Genomic DNA, 17,368 nt, shown 5'->3' with positions numbered 1-17,368 from the left:
CATTCTGGAAGCAACCCTTGCTATAATCTGGTACTTATCCCACTTATATCACAAATAGTTACTATCACACTGTTGCAATAGAAATTTTATTTTATGATTTCTCATTATTTAAACTAATGTATTCGATGTCCAAAAATAGAGTAGTGGCCACAAATGTTACTTCTACTCTATATTTGTAAAAAAAAAAAAACATACAAATTTTCATAGACTTTAGATTTTTATGGAATGGATTCTTATGAAATATTTAAATTATAATTTTTATTATTCAATTATTTCAAAAAAGTTTATTTATTCTTGTCACTTTTGTTAACTTAGAGCACAATGCGATAGTGTCTTCTTATAAAAATCATTTTAATTGCATGTTTTTCCGTCTAAAAACAAATATCCCTGTGAAATTGAAGAGACTCAAATTAGTTCAATTAAAATCCTAAAATTTTTTCATTTGTCCTTATACTAAATATCATAATTTATATAAAATTCCAGGTGGATAGAATAATCCACTTACATATTTTTACTTTCTAATAGCATTTAATAATGCAGTAGTCCGTAGTCATAACGTATATCGATTAATTTATGATAGATATTACGGTCTAACTGGCAATTATTTTGTGGATAAATAAATTAATGCTATTAAAACACCGGGTTACGATGTAGCGCCGCAAAATCTCATTCAGGCACGATGACTATTAGAATATTTTGCCTTTCATTCTCTCACTCTTCCTCTTTGCACTCTCGTTCTATTCTGCAACCCTCAAAATCGTTGCATACACCAACAGTTTACCTATTTTTATTATTATTACACAACATGCCTGACAGATTCTTCTTTAAAATTTTTTGTTCCCACCAAATTCAATTAATCGACAAAGTAAATATATCGTTTTTTTTTTTTAAGTAAATATTTAATAGATTTTATATTGAATTTTTATTAATAATAGTAATTAAAAATATATATGTATTCATTCTAAAATTAACATGGAAAATAAAAAATCCATTTAATTAAATTTATCAATTAATTACGTGAATATTCGATTAATTAATCTATGACATTACTATTTAATGAATTAAAACGTAGTCATTAGTAAATATTTTTTTTTAATTAATAAGTGATAATTAAATCGCACCAACAAAGAAGCAGGGACGACTAATTACCCGAGATTGTTAATAAATTATCCAATTACTGTTAACTAATTAAATAAAATCATTCGACATTAATTATTGATTTATATATTTAATAAGAATGTTTTTTATTATTTTGTAGACGTTAGAAAGTAAATAAACAGTTTAAAAGAAAAAGAAAGAATAACAAGAAAAAAAAAGATACTAAATCGTAATTTATTAGTTTTCGAGCCGTTTCCCACGTTAGTTCTTATCGCAAATTGTGATAACCCTCTCGCCTGTCGTCGTCTCTCTACCAATTCCAAAGTTTCCACGAGAAGAAGCTTTAAAACGAATTGGTCCAGTGCAATCCAAGCAATTATTTTCACTTATCAATTACATTCTATCCTCGATCTTTGTACACTTTTTTTTTAATTATTTCATCTCTACCCTGATATTAATCTTCATTTTTTAAAATTATAGTTTATACTCCTTTAGCTATAAAAGAAATTCAGTTGGATAAAATTTGAAAAATTCAGTTTACACATCAAATAGTCACGTGATAATTAAGTGTCTAAAAAGAGGTAAACGTGTAAAAAAAATTTATGATATTAATATTTTCCTTAGGAGGCCCACTTTGTCCCCCTCGACCTTAATTTATGAGAACAATTTGATTTTATATTTATACAATTAAAATTAAATCATTGTACTTGGACAGTCATAAACACTGCGAGCTACTCATTGTAATAATAATAATAATAATAATAATAATAATAATAATAATAATAATAATAATAATAATAATAATAATAATAATAATAATAATAATAATAATAATAGTTAAAAAAAAGTAATTGCTTGTCATTAGATGCTTCGGGATGCACGGAATCAAACAGTCGAGAGTATTTGGCAAATAACCGAACATTTAAATATCCTCTACCACGATAATTGGACACGTCTAGCTGAACAAGAGATAGCGCGTTTTCAAGCTACACTCGTTAAAAAAATCGCCGAAGAAATGACGGCTAATCAACACGCAGGAACATACACTGGAATTACAGCAAACAATGATGGGCCAATCGAGAGCAAAGTACCCGAGTATGAGTGGAATTTCGCCAAGGCATCTTTGTATTCTCTGACAGTGCTGACCACTATCGGTGAGTAAATGATCTCAAATTTTTCTAAGCTTCCTAACAGTTTGAATTATTATTTTTTTTTTTTTACCAATGAATCCTCATTAACTTAAAAAAAATTCTAAATTAATTTATGAAGTTTATACACTTATTTTTGTTTTGATAAACGAACACAATTCACAATGATTGAACTAAAAATAACAATCATAATTGCAATAATGCTTCATTGAATTTTTCTCTCAATATTTTCTCATGTTTTCGTTTCATTTCTTCTTCATTGTTCGTCGGTTGTGGATTATTACTGTACTATGATTATTATTATTATTATTATTATTATTATTATTATTTTTTTTTTCTTCATCCGTCAAAAGCCCATTTACAATATACTTATACTTCAAGTATCGACATAAGTATAAATTTAATGGGATAAGAAAAACATATTTAAACTAGAGTAATTGCTGTAAGTTTTTTTTTAAAGCCACTGTAAAAATTTAAATGAAACTTATAATAACATAAAAATTTTTCCTAATTCGGTACTTGAGTCATGTTTACAAGAACGAAATTGAAAATGAGTTAACATTGAGCGAGGATATTTTGGAATTCTGTTTCAATTCAATGGAAAAATTAATTACTAATCATTTTTTGAAATTTTATTTATGAATAGTAATTATATTAATAAAGTTGATAACTTATTTCATAAACTTCCAAACTGTTTAGTTAAATTTAAAATGAGTTTTTGAATTTAATAACGGGCGTTTTAAATTTTGTATGCATGAGACTTTGATAGAAACTTCAAAACCGTTTTTTAATTTTAGATTTAACTTGGTTATGATGATAATTGAAGAAATAATTTAATAATAAGTAACAGAAACTTAGGCAAAATATTAATAGGCTTCTAAAAATATGGGGAATCCCAAAGCAAAATAAAACACTATTTACAAAAAAAAATAAAAAATCTGAAAAACGGTTGACTCTGCAGGACAAATCTAAAATTCCCGCTTTTATTTTGGTCAAAATCGCCGCCTAAGAAATTTTATAGAAAATCTAAATTCAGGGCTCGGTGCTAGAAAAAAATTTTTTTTACTTCATTTCTGTCTGCTAGCGTTCTTCTAAAAGATCTCTGAAACCCCTAAAGCCTCCAAACATCGGACGGACGCCTTAGTTTTGAGCAAATTTTCAAAAAGAAACTTTAGATACTTTTCAAAATTTTTGAGAAAGTTTTTGGAAAATTCAAAAATTTCGATTTCTTTTTTATTCCGTTCTAAAAATATACGTTTCATTGCATCATTATAAAATATTTTTTTCTACCTAACCTTGACGTTGAACAAAAAATTAATTGATGCCCATTGCTCTTCTACACCGTGCGCGTGTATACCTCATTAAAAGCTTCACAATTTTAACAGCGCCATCTATCGTTCGTTTTTGCAAAGCTTATAAAGACAAGTGACGTTACATTATTCGGAGTCTAAACAGTTTTAACAGCTAATATGATGATTTTTTTCAGAAAATATAATCAAAAGTTGTTAATCATCTAAAAATAGACCTATTTTGATAAAAAATTTCCCTACATTAGTTATACACAGAGAAAAATGTCAAATAAATATTTCTATGCAGCTTAGAAATGGTTACATTACTCTATAGTTTGTGTCACGTTGCTCTTCTGTGAATTCTGCTACTTCACGATGTAATTATTACAGCCTCAAAATCTAAAAGTTACATTTTTTGTTCTGAAAAAATTATATAAGTCAATTTACAGAGAAACCTGTAAATTTTACAGACCTTCTGTCATTTTTACAGAACTGTTCTATAAAGCTGAAGGTAGCAGCCGTAATAAGTAGCGGCCACGCAATTTTTTGCGTGGCCGCTACTTATTACTGCCGCTATCTTCAGCTTCTTAACTGTTTTTTCCGTGCACTCGGGTCGGAATGTTCTTCTTTCCTCCCTTGGTGTGTAATATACTATTATTTATAGAAATTTATTATCGACTACAACTGCCGGTTGTTTTTTTTTTTTTTTTTTTATTTCATAAAGTAACTAATTAAGAAACTCTATAGCTGTGGTTTCATTATAAATTAAAATAACAAAACATTTTAATTAACTCCTCGAATTTCAAATAAATTGAGTCAGATGTTTTAACTAGTGTATACTAAAATATATATATATATATATATATAGTAGAAAAATGAAGATCTAAAATGTCAGAGAAGACATAAATCAGTGGTTTGTAGTTTGTAGTGTAGTGTTTGTAAGAAAACGAGTTTGTTAACAAGGTGCATAGTGTCGAATTCCAACGTCAGGAAATCTCGGTTATTTGTGATAGTAGGTAACTGTTAAGTTTGAATAGTAGCTGTTGGTGAAGCGTTAGCAGTAGCAGAACCACTGGGTAGCACTGTAACAGTAGCAGCAGCAAGTAAAGGTCAAGTCAGACATGAAGAGAATAGAATATAAGTTGAAATAGTATAGCAAGAGTTGATGATGACGGGTAAAAGCGAGAGAAATGAGAACGGCACACCAGCAGTTGAGTTCATGCGGTCGTATTTAGCTCGGTAAATAGTACAGTTGGCTAAAATATACTATACAGTACACAGTCAACTCTCTGAGGCTGTGGCTACACCAGAGATTTTACGAATAGTTTAATTCTACACTATTTATCTTCTGTAATTATCCATTCTGTCAGACAGTTTTACATTAACTTTAGTTTCATTATCTATACTAACTATTAATAATTATTATTTTTACTTTTTTGCTGATTCATTTAAGTACACAGTAACAAAATTAAATTTTAATTTAATTACAAGTGATTTATAATATTTCATTTTTATTCCGGCTTCGCGAATTATTTTAATTTATGGATTATTCATAGCGAATTAAATATTTTTATTCAAATAAAATATTTTGAATAATTCAAATTATTGTGAAAAATTTCATGTAACATCACATGTGCGTTAAAAATTTAATGATCGAATAATTTTAATTTTTACAAGTATCCGAACACTGTTTCGATGACGTTCATTTTTATTTATAATATTAATTAGGTTTCGTTGATAATAATTTACATTGTTTAGCTAATTGGAAACCAGTTATTAATTATTCAACTAATTGATGATTTTAATTATCAGTTACTGCTGCTTTAATTACTGTAATTAGAGAAATACAATAAACCATTGTTTAGCTTTTATTTTAAAAAATAATTCAATGCATTTAATTAGATATTCGAGCCAATTAAGGCTGTTTTCAAATGATCTATTTTTTTCAAATTCTTTATTTTTACAGTCGTTATTATTTTTGTATAGTACTAATAATTTATTGGTACTTTAATTTTTTTTGGAGAAAATTTTTTAAAAAATTTCTTGTCTCATATTTTTTCTGCTGCTTCTTTATTTAAAAAACAAATTTCTTTAAGTCAAAATTAAAGAAAAAAAATTTTTTTTTACCACTTTAATTCTCAAGCGACCCATTTTACCCGGAATACTTTGTGTCGCTCGAAAATTCATAATGACAAAAAATTTAATGTTGAAAAGAAATATTTTTTTTTTTTCACAAAATTTTTGAAAAGTTCATTAAGAAAAAAAAATTTTATCACCAATTTTTTCCAGTTTGTATCAAACTATTTTTCTTATCAACTTGTGTTGCTTTCTATTCATCAGAAAGAAAATCACGTTCAGTAAATTCTGCATCAATTTTTCTCGCATAAAAAAAAAAAAAAAAAAAATTAAGCAAAAAAATTTTTCCGACATTAAAGTTGTGACGAGGTGACTGTTGAGAATTGATGTCAAATGAGAAAAGACGAGGGGCAAATTAATCCATTTCTCGGCGGCTTCCATCATCCGGTTTTTCCCTATTACCGGTGACTTCCTCTAGTCTTTTTACACCACACCAAGCTACTCATCCTTTTTTTTTCGTTTTTTTTCTTTCCAACCATCCATATCGACGTGTTTTCCACTTCTCTATCAAAGAGACTCTGATTTTTATTTTTTCTATTTGCTACCTCTATACTACCATTACTAAAACTCGCTCACTGTTCTTTTTTTACGGCGACAGTTAATTACGGAAGGTATTGCAGCACTTTTTTATCGACTCATTCGAGTATTAAAATATTCCTCGACAAGAATACTCAATTTATATACTCTTGCCTATTTTAATCGGCTTATATCATTTACCGGGAAGACTTTTGTTATTTCTACTACTAGTACCGAGAAAATAAAAGACACTGAAATTTCATTTTATTAAAAATACTCGCAATACCTCTATTTGATTCGCTAGACGACAATGAAATTTTTAGCGCTATAACTTTTTATATCAGTAAGTTAGTGATTTAAATTAAAAAAATTCTTGAAAAAAGTCATGCATTTTTCATGAAAATTTTTCACATTTTTATTTGTATAGCATCAGTTTTTCATTTCGTAGAAAATTCACTGAAAAGTTCAAGTTGATAAATTTTTATTACCATAACCAGGTCTTCGGTTAAAATAAAAAAAAATCTCGATTGTCAATTTAAAAATTTATTTTCCGATCAATTTTTCTTAAAAATCCAAATTTTGACTCGTCTAATTTTTTCGTTATTAATGAGTTTAAAATTTGGTGAAAAAACTAGCATCCATTAAGTGAAAAAAAGTGCGCGAAAAAGTTAATTTTGAAAAAAACAATGACAACATAAGTATATGGTAAATCCAATGGTGTAAAAAAAAGATGAAGAAGGATTTTGTTTTGTGTATAAAAATAATGGGTGAGAATGAAAGAAATAAATGCACGTAAAATATAAAAACCTGTGACATTTCCTGTAGACGAGACACAGAATATATGCAATGATTCGTTGGGCTGGAACAAACAAAAAAAAGTACGATAGATTGCTAGGTCAGGAAAAATAGTAAAGAATGAGTCGTTTGTTGCGGTACATTTCGCGAATAAACTACGAGTGCTTTCAAAAAATCAACTATTTCATGTTCTACGTGCCATAAATTTTTTTGTTCTACGCGTCATTATGAATGTCAAATAACTGTAAATTCATATAGAAAATTTTTATACAATAACATGTATATATGTATACATATATAGGTGACATTATTGTGGTAATTTTTTTTTTTATTCAAATAATAGTTTTCAACAAAATCTAGGTATTACTATTTTGAAAAATTCTAATTAATACCACACTGAAAAAAATAATCGGCAGCCACTACCGATTATTTTTCGGTAGCTACTACCGATTATTTTCTGGTAGCCGTTACTGATTAGAATTGGTACCAGCTACTGAAAAAAAACCGGTAGCTGTTATCGAAAATTAGGTAACTGGTACAAAAATAATCGGTAGCGGCTACCAAAAAATAATCGGTAGCTGCTACCGATTATTTTTTTCAGTGCATTAGTAAAAAATAGAAATTAAAAAAAAATCCAAGTTGTATATAATTAAAATAAAATTATATTTTTGTTGAAAGGAAGAAGAAAAAATAATTATCTAGGGAAATATTTTTTGTCAGTAGTGAATTTTTTTTCTTTTTACCTTGAATTTGGTGAACCGTAACCCCAGCTTCTCATTGAAAGAGAACAAACATTTGGAGCAAGATACGCAAACACCCTGAAGCAGCTTCAGAACACGGCGTCGCTTTGACGCCACTTTTTCGCCCGACTAGCCTTCTTTTATTCTTTTTATCTTTTTTATGTTATTTTTCTTTTTTCTTGTGTCTTTTTTTACCTGTTCTTTTTTTTTCTTTATTTTTCTTTATTCACCAGTCATTTTTACTAATTCTTCTATGTTTTTCCTTCAAATTATCCTGCCGCTATAAGTCATAAATATTTTCATTGACAAAAAATTTATCTCGATCCAATTATAGGTAGTGCAGATTAAATCACTGAATTAAAATTTAAATATGAATTTTTTAAAATATACATATGCACTTACGTGAATTTGATTACATATGAATATTTGGCTACTTGCCTATGTTACAGTTACAAGCATTCTCTCAGCTTTAGCTTTTATTTAAATTAAAATAATAAAAATTCATATTTATAAATATTAAATATACATAAAATATAAATTCCAATCTCAATATAATTCTATTGATTATTTGGCAACACTCATGCCCACTGCGCTGTGTACGCGTAAATAAATTTTTTAAAAAATAAATGTTTGTTATTGCTAACTTCCTAATTTATATTTAAAGCGACTGGTTCAAATTCATATCAAAATTAAATTTTCAACTCTTTTTTTTCTAACTCCACAAATATTAATCTAGGTTACCTAATGAGAACGTCGATTTACATACATATACAATATGTATAACATAATGACACATTTAAATTTTAGACTATATACTCAAAGATATTACAAGAAAATTTTTTTTTATTATTTTCCTTCCAAAGAAATTACAAAAGTATAAAATTATACGAAAAAATTTCCAAGTCTGACTACATTAAGAATAGACAACTTAATGGAACACAGCGTAACATCTGCTAGATACTTTTTTTTTCTTATACATTTTTCCATTTAATCAGTTATCTAATTAGTCAATTAGTTTAACATATTTTCAAATTATAAATATCAATACATCAAAAAATATTAATTCTAAATAAACGCAGTATTATGAGACTATATCTCTTTTTAAATTATTTTAAATAATGCTGTTAAGCAGGAAAGTATGTGTTCACACACACACACACGGAAACATAAATTTTTTGGTTATTACATTTAGTCAATACTTTAGCAGATTTGAATCGCGGTATATTACCGTATTTTACTGTAAATTTGCCGCATTTTACGGTAGTCTGCATCAAATCGCAGTAAAAATACGACAATAATCCAAATTTCCGGCATTTTTACCGCAACAGAGTGAACTACTTCACGATACGGTTAAATTCTGAAATTTTTCAGTAAATCTACACGTTTACCGTGAAATACCACACTTTTACTGTAAAATACTACAGCTTACCGTAACTTACCGCAAAATATGGTATGTTACGCTAAAATACCTCAGCTTACAAAAAAATTTCATAATTCTTCCGATTACGGATCCACTAGGGTATTCAATGTCTAACTATTAAACCACTGTCAATAATTTAAAAATAGTACATTACATCGCTAGTGGACTAGGTGAATCTTTATACGGCAAGCACAATGTTTTTAACACGAGTCGTAGGTATATGCACACAAGCGCCAGTGAGTGATTAGTGTTCACCGAGACGAGTGCTAAGAACATTGTGTTGACGGATAATGACAGCCCACGTGCTATGCATTAGACTTTATTCAACAAATGTCTAATTTTTGCAAATTATTGTATCAGCAAAGTAAACCTTAAATCAGGTGAGGTTATATATGATACTAGTTCTTGACTGCCCTCACTCATTTTTTTTTTTTTTAAATTAATAAAAAATAACCAACGTATTTATATGTAGACACACTGACATCAAAGTTATTAGATTGTACTACTCATTGTGAATATATTTAGTGTCGACATTATTTGCTCTTGTGATAATAGTAGAATTTGCTTTTGAGAACTGATGATAATGACTTTAGAGGAATGTAATCATGGATTCAAATGCGTTTGTTTATAACCCCATAATCAAACGCCATTGAGGAACACAGGGCGCCATTTGCTTTTTGACAACTTATTAACCATCGATCGGTAAGCGGTCATTTAGGATTTGCTTTGCAGACATGATAAAGCGCGATAATCAAGTATACGTAGAATAAAAATAATTTTTGGCATTAAAATTTAATTAACCAATTAATTTAACGTCCTAACAATGTAAACATAAAATTCCACATAGAAGATGCCTCATTTATTCTTCTTATATATAATATACAGCATACCTACTGTCTACCGTAGCATCAACCATGAGTGAGAGTGAATCTGACATTAGCGACGAGTGCAGAGTAAAAGACTTGAATAAAAAATAAAAGGGATGTAAGAAAAAAAAATAAAGTAAAGATAAAGGATAAAAAAAGCAACTTTCCTTTTTTTTTTTTATTCTTCATTTTGTCTTTTCTTGAAAGAGACGACAAAAAAAAATAGAACACTCGGCAAAACACAAAGCACCAGTACTCACTGCTGTGTACATAAAAAAAAAATATATATGTGTACATAGACAGACATATCAACTGAAAAAGTGAGTGACCTATCCTCTGGTTCTATGCCAGTACTTCTGTACTCGTAAATCTGTGAATTTTTCAAGTAACCAGTATGTATATAGATGGTGCTGTATTTTTGAAAAAATTTTAATTAAGACCGAGGTAAAGATGTCGTGGTGACTTGTAGGTACACTCCGCTAATGGATTACCAAGCCCGGATAGCGACTAATTACAAATTATTTTACTCTCTACCTCTTGCTTGCTTTATTTTACTCAACGTTAATTTACTCTCGTTATCCATTCATGTGTCAAACTTTGCTCTAGATATATCCTCACATAGTTTTGTACACAAGTAAATTACAAATTGCAAATCAATACCCGTATCTCGGAATACTAGTAGTTTTCAATTACACGTTCTTTGGAAAATAATTTTATTTCTTTATTTCATTTTTCTTATTCAGTTTTTTATTTTTCTTATTTATTTATTTATTTATCTGAAGGCAATTTAGCTTTTCTACACAAGAAATTCGATGAAATTGAATTACGAGTTAAAGGCAAGTTGAAGTGACATCTAAGGATGCATCTCAAAGTCACGGAGAGCATGATAAATCGAGTGGAAATTATTGATCATTCGGTTATTCAACTTTCTTATGTGTATGTGAAAAGGTAAATTAGGGTAAGATGAGAGTGATTTTTGATACAAAGTGAATATGAAATACGAAGAACGGTGAATACGATCTGATAGCATGATTGAAAGGTTAATTTCGAAAAACAAATTATATTTGTCAAACCTACTCATTTGATTTTTATTATTCGAATTTATATTTTTATTGTGCTACTCATTAACGGGATTGCTTATCATTGATTAATATATTTTTAAACTAAATTAACACGGAATTTGTATCACTGTGATACTAAATTTGTACTCCCTGCTTAAAAATACTGACAAACAAAAGAATTGAAATTATTGAAAAGAATTCGAATTTCATCATTTTTAATTCTTTTCAATCAATATTTTTAAACAGGGCTGAACACAGGATAGTATTTTGTACATCAATAATAACATTGTTCTATAATTACGTTTTTTTTTTAACTTCCCGCTAAAAAAATTTGAAATTTTTTAAAATTCGCGGTTATTTATTTTTTTTTTTTTTTCGTGTAAAATTCTAAAATTTATTGAAATTCTATTTCACCCAAATAAAATCTATTAAACTTAATTTTGATCGTTTGAAATTATGGAGCCGTTGCATTAACTAGGTTTTAAAAATAAATTTATTTCATAAATAAAAAATATAAAAAAAAAGTTTTTTTTGAAAAATCAAAAAATAGAAATGTAAAGCGCTCATTTGTTACTAATTCCATAAAGACACATTTTCATACGCCTATTTGGCGTTAGGGACATATTTTAAAGTACAAAATTTAAAAACAAATTTTTGAAAACCGAAAGGGTATACAATTTAAGTCATGAGCCCTGTAGGCTTTTGAATTTTTTTTTTAAATTCTTATTTTCCAAATAAGTCTACCAAGAATTGACAATGAAAAAAAATCGTACGCCCTTTTGACTTTAGGTGTCTTCAGTCGGTAATCACTAATCGTTTTGAGGTGACTATAGATCATCCTCAGCACGTTCGCGATTGAGATGTACGAAACCTGTCAAAAAATAAAAGTTATTATGTGGAAAATTGGAAATATAGAATAGATTTAAAGGACAGGTTTCAGAGGTATTTTAAAAATAAAAATACCGTCAACTCCACTTTCACATTGTATGTTTTCACGAATTCGAATTATGAATTTATTGTTATTTTCTGCTATCTGTGGATACGCGATAACAGTAAAAAGAATCGATTCCGTTTTTTTTTTTCAAAAATCTAGAAAACACGTGAATGGTTTTACCTATTGGTATACGGTAAAAATATAAATATCAATATATATTTATATATTTTTTGTATCATTTTTTTTTGGTTTTTTTTTTCTTTTATTTTTCATGACTGCAAATATCTTTCATTGAATATTTAACTTATTTGAAGTATAATTATTACTATTACGATTCAAAAATATAAATGCTCGAGAAATCTAATTAAAGTCTTTGGTCCTAATGATAGAGTACTTATACGGAAGGAAACTTAGTACAAGAGACTTTAAAATTACGCTGAAACTCATAAGTATAGAGTGCAAGTACTAAGTTTTAAGAAAAGCAAGAATAATAGCCGAAAGATAATTTATCAGTTATTTATTGAATTCTTAAATATTATCAAAGAATCTTCAGTCGTTAGACTGCTTATATTTTGTATTTTATAGTCTGCGTACTTTTTTTTTAAATATTTGAAGAAAATAAGCAATAGGAGATAAACTCAATTTTATTTATATATATAAACTCGAGGGTTGTTGAATATGATCCAATACAATCTTCGAAGATGAAAAAATACTGGTCTGTTTTCTTGAATTGTTCAATTTTAAAAGAAGCAAAATATATTGAAGTTTATTTTATGATCTTGAACATACATTTTATAAAATTAAACGATGACATTTTTAGTTTTCTTATATAATTTTTCAAAAATGATAAATTATTATTTCTAACAAATATATGATCAATTGATACAAATATCATATAACATTAAAGAACAAATATCGATACAAACTCTTCTAGATTAAAAAAAAAAAAAAGCATGTCGGTTTAATGAAAAGTATTGAAATGTAAATGGAATAAAAGTAAAAAAAAAAAAAAAAAAAAAACCAAATAAACTTTTATGACATTTTCATACTGACTTTTATAATTGCACTTTGTTGAAATAGACCCCGGCGAAAAATACTAAAGTAGAAATAAAGTAAATCTTTTAGAAAACAGTTGCTCGATACGACCTTTAGCTGAGTCTTTTTTTTATTCTACCAAATACCATTCTCTTGAGTGATTCTGACAGAAATACGTTACGAACCGCAGGTGCTACCATTTAAAATAATTGTGAGCACTGAACTTGACTCGATATTTTTTCATAAACCTTTAACTAATTGAAAAGTTTATTTTTATTTTTTATACTCTATTAGTACGACAATAAACCCCAATTGCTATTTTACAAAATTGAGTTGATTATTTAAGTAAAGAAAATATATATATGTATATTTGCATTTTTAAAAACATTTATGAGTACTATTTATTTATATAAAATAGTTTATGCAAACAAGCGATTTATAAATTAAATTCAGAACCACTTTCAGTAAAAAAATAAAATTTTTTTTCTTCCTCAATAATTTACTGAAGATGATTGATAGAGTTGGAGGAAGAATATAAAATAAATTCAATAGGATATAATTTAACCGATGATGGAGACACAAATAAGAAATTTGTCTATCAGAAAACTTGGCTTCCTTTTATTAAGTTTTGATTCTGTTTGAATCAATATTTCTCAGGAAATTGAACTCGATTTAGTTGCTTCCGTTCAAATCCGTCGTCTTTATTTGTACTATATATGTATAGGGAAAGGGTGGGCATAACGGGACCGCTAAGGAAATAATGGATTTTTTATGTACCTGAAAATCGGAACATTTTTGGTGAAACGAAAATAAAAAAACTAAATGAAAAATAAAAAATCAACTGAATCTAGATCTCTGAAATGTTTCGCATGTCAGTATGTTACTGAAAATTACAGCCCGTTAAACCAACTTTCAGAAGTCAATTAGCATCAAAATTTATCACTTTCCTTGTTTGAAAACGTTCCGATTTTCAGATACATGATTTTTGAGCATTTATTATTGCATCATGATTTTTATGCTACTGAAGTTAGCCTAAGTCTAATTATTTTTGGATTTTCTAAAAAATGATAGATTATAAAAAAAAAATATTCAAAAAAATTACCCTTATGGAAAAAAAAATGATTTTCCTTCACTTCAATGTGCTAGCGCTGTTTCAGAAGACTTGTCTGAGGCTTCAACAGAAAATACACACTCAGCACGTAAATAATCCATACTCGGCACGTAAACAATCCATACTCGGGGCTCGGTGTTGGAAAAGAAAAATTATGTTCCTTCACTTTCATGTGCGATTAATATTATAGAAGTTTTTTCTGAATCCTAGAGAAATCCTAGACTCAGCCTAGACAAAACTTAAAAAAATTAATGTACCAGCGTTATTGAGAATCTTTTTCCGAATCCTAGACAAATCTTAGACAAATCCTAGACTCAGCCTAGACAAAACTTAGAAAAATTAATGTGACACCGTTATTGAGAAATTTTCTCTGAATCCTAGAGAAATCTCGGACTTACCCAAGAGAAATCCTACACTGTGAAAAATTTCTATTAAATTTTACTATGGGTGCATTGTAACCCCGGACCATAAGGAAACTGGTACAAAATTTACAAGTGTCCCATAGTAAACGTATGTGCATAGGTCCCAATCGTGTCATCTGCGCATACCATTTACTATGGGACACTTGTAAATTTTGTACCAGTTTTCTTATGGTCCGGTGTTACAATGCGCCCATAGTAAAATTTGTTGGAAATTTTTCACAGTGTAGACTCAGCCTAGAGATAACTTAGAAAAATTCTTTCTTTCACTTCTATGAGCTAGCGCTATTTCAGAAGACCTCCTTTGAAGCTTCCACAGTCAACACACTCAGCACGTAAACATTCCATACTCAGCACATAGACAATCCTAATTTTTCAATTGTTTACTAACTTCGTGATCGTGATTTTTTATGATGACCCACCTAGACTAGTTCATGTTGCACCACCCATTTTTTTTCCGTCCACAGCATGCAAGAAACTCGCAATTATCAAAAATTAAATAAAGCTTAAAAAAAAAAAAGTTAATATTGTATTTAAAAAAATTTTCAAATCAAAATCCAACTCAATATCTCAATTAATCACATACTTTCATTAACGATTATGTTCTAATTTTTTTAATTACGTAAATAATTCAATATTTTTGTACAGTTATAAAATTTTATTAAATTTTCGTAATACAATATCTTTGAAAATCGATATAGCCTTTAACAATCCAAGCATATAAGCTTATATCAGATTAAGAGATCCTCATAATTCCTTTAATCACTTTCGATGTATATTAATTATTATCTAAACCACATAAGCAATCAAGGTAAACCATAAACTATAGTATACATAGTATCTATCTCTCTTACTCATGAGCTCTATCTTGGATAACTTTGGTCAATTGAGTAAGTGGCTTATCGTAACCGCAAGGCATATTCTAACATCGAGAACATACGTAATCGTATATGTGAGTTAAGCAGTACATTCAAGTAATCGATATCAATTGATATGTTGTTATTTTGTCGATTTCAGATATTCATGATCAAAAGACAATTTGACGTTGACTGATTTTGTGATCGTAATCAATCACGAAATTTAACGTACACATATAAAAGGATTTCTTGTCGCAAGAAAAATTTTGGTTTATTATAATTCTAAAAATTTCTCATGGCAAGTGAAAATTTTCTTGAGCCAAGATGTTATTTTTTTCTGTTTGAGTCAAGGGGTTAAACTGAAAGGATATAAGTGACAAAATTAAATTTTTTTTCTGAACTTGCTTTTAAGTACTTAAAGTAAAGTAAATGCTCTGTTAATAATAAATATTTATAAAACTTTTAAATATACATTGAAATAGAATTTTTTTTTATCTCTGAAAACAAAAAAAAAATTTATGTCAATATAAATAGAGCGCACCTTCTACATATCGACCGAAGAAAATAAATTAAACTTATTCTATATATATAACGTTTCAAAATTTCAAAGAATATTTAAAATCAAACTAATTCGGTGATTGCAATTGACTTTATGTTTATCCTATGTTTGTTTAATTATTTTTCACTCACAAAAAAATCAAAAATAATCATTGACCATCCTCATTGATTTTTATCTAAATATTATCAGCTAGTTAGCAGCTGCTTCACGTTTGATAAAATTTAAACATATTTTTACACTATAAACATTTATATAAATAGGTAAAAAAAAAATATAAAAAGCACTGTAATTGTTTTTAATGCTCACATCTGCTTGGAATTTAATCGGATTATTTTATTCACACCTAGAAATTACTGAAGATTTAAAATGATAGGCGAGAGGTAAAACGACAGGGAAGGAACTGTTGTGTGTCGGTTGCAAATTTCACTTAGTCGTTTAGTCTCTTCCTCTTTATCCCAGTATATATTCTTAAAATGTATATAGAACTCCATTTTATACTTTAATGGAACAAATTTTTTTTTTTTTTTTTTTTGCAAGTAAATTTTGTACTGATATATAATAATTTATCATTGTAAGTAACCAGAGGAAAGTCATCCGTTGCGATCGTGACCACATATTATACGTGGATAGCAATGAGAAAAATGGTTTGTAGAATAGAGTTGGATAATCCCCAGGCAATTGGATGTCTTTTACGAAAACAAGATATTCTTTACGGTCACTTGATTTTTTTTTTTTTTTTTTTTTTAAGCCGTCACAGTAAACCTGCCTCTAAATCTGCTGTTTTAGAGAAACAAGAAAATAACCTGAAATCAAAATTCGAACCTTTTATTTATAGTTATATTGATGGTGAATACATTCATGAGTTTTTTTCGAAAAAAATAATATTTTGTAAATAAATAATATCCTGATGAATAATTGTACGATTTTTAACTTCCGGCTATGAAAATTGGATATTGAAAAAAAAAAATTAATGGTTTCAGTTCAATTTCCGGAATTCGAATTTTCATCGAATGTTGACATTTTGAAGTCTTAGGAAACGTTTATAGATCTTTGATCATAATTTAAATGCAGATGATATATATCAGTAGCGTATTTTATACAACGGCGCCAAAACTTTTAATTAAAAGAATAAAATCAACTTAATTATCAGAAACATAGAAAATAAATCCGAAAATAAAAAAAATTAAAATATGCTTGTCTAGACTGGGATTTTTATAAATTTTTTATTAACTACACAGCCAGAATGTAATCGCTGTATACAACCACGATAATGAAATAAAAAAAAAACGTAATAACAGTTAAAAAAAACTGAAATTGTTATTTCACATTTTAACCACACACTGGTACGTACGCAAGATGTGTGTTTGTGTTTATAGTAAAAGAA

At 28.0% G+C, this 17,368-nt stretch overlaps 1 protein-coding gene across 1 annotated transcript in view; it reads left to right on the top strand.

Annotated features, from left to right (window-relative positions):
* LOC103580476 (TWiK family of potassium channels protein 18) overlaps positions 1-17,368 on the top strand; it is a 343,662-nt gene that overhangs the window by 281,936 nt on the left and 44,358 nt on the right. The window contains exon 7 of the mRNA XM_008562220.3: positions 1,964-2,252. Coding sequence (XP_008560442.1) covers positions 1,964-2,252 — 289 coding nt within the window. The remainder of the gene's footprint in view (positions 1-1,963; positions 2,253-17,368) is intronic.

This window comes from Microplitis demolitor, chromosome 7, assembly GCF_026212275.2.
Source record: "Microplitis demolitor isolate Queensland-Clemson2020A chromosome 7, iyMicDemo2.1a, whole genome shotgun sequence".
Classification (NCBI taxonomy): Eukaryota; Metazoa; Arthropoda; class Insecta; order Hymenoptera; family Braconidae; genus Microplitis; species Microplitis demolitor.
The sequence above is the reverse complement of the archived record's forward strand: the minus strand, read 5'-3'. Positions and strand labels throughout refer to the sequence as shown.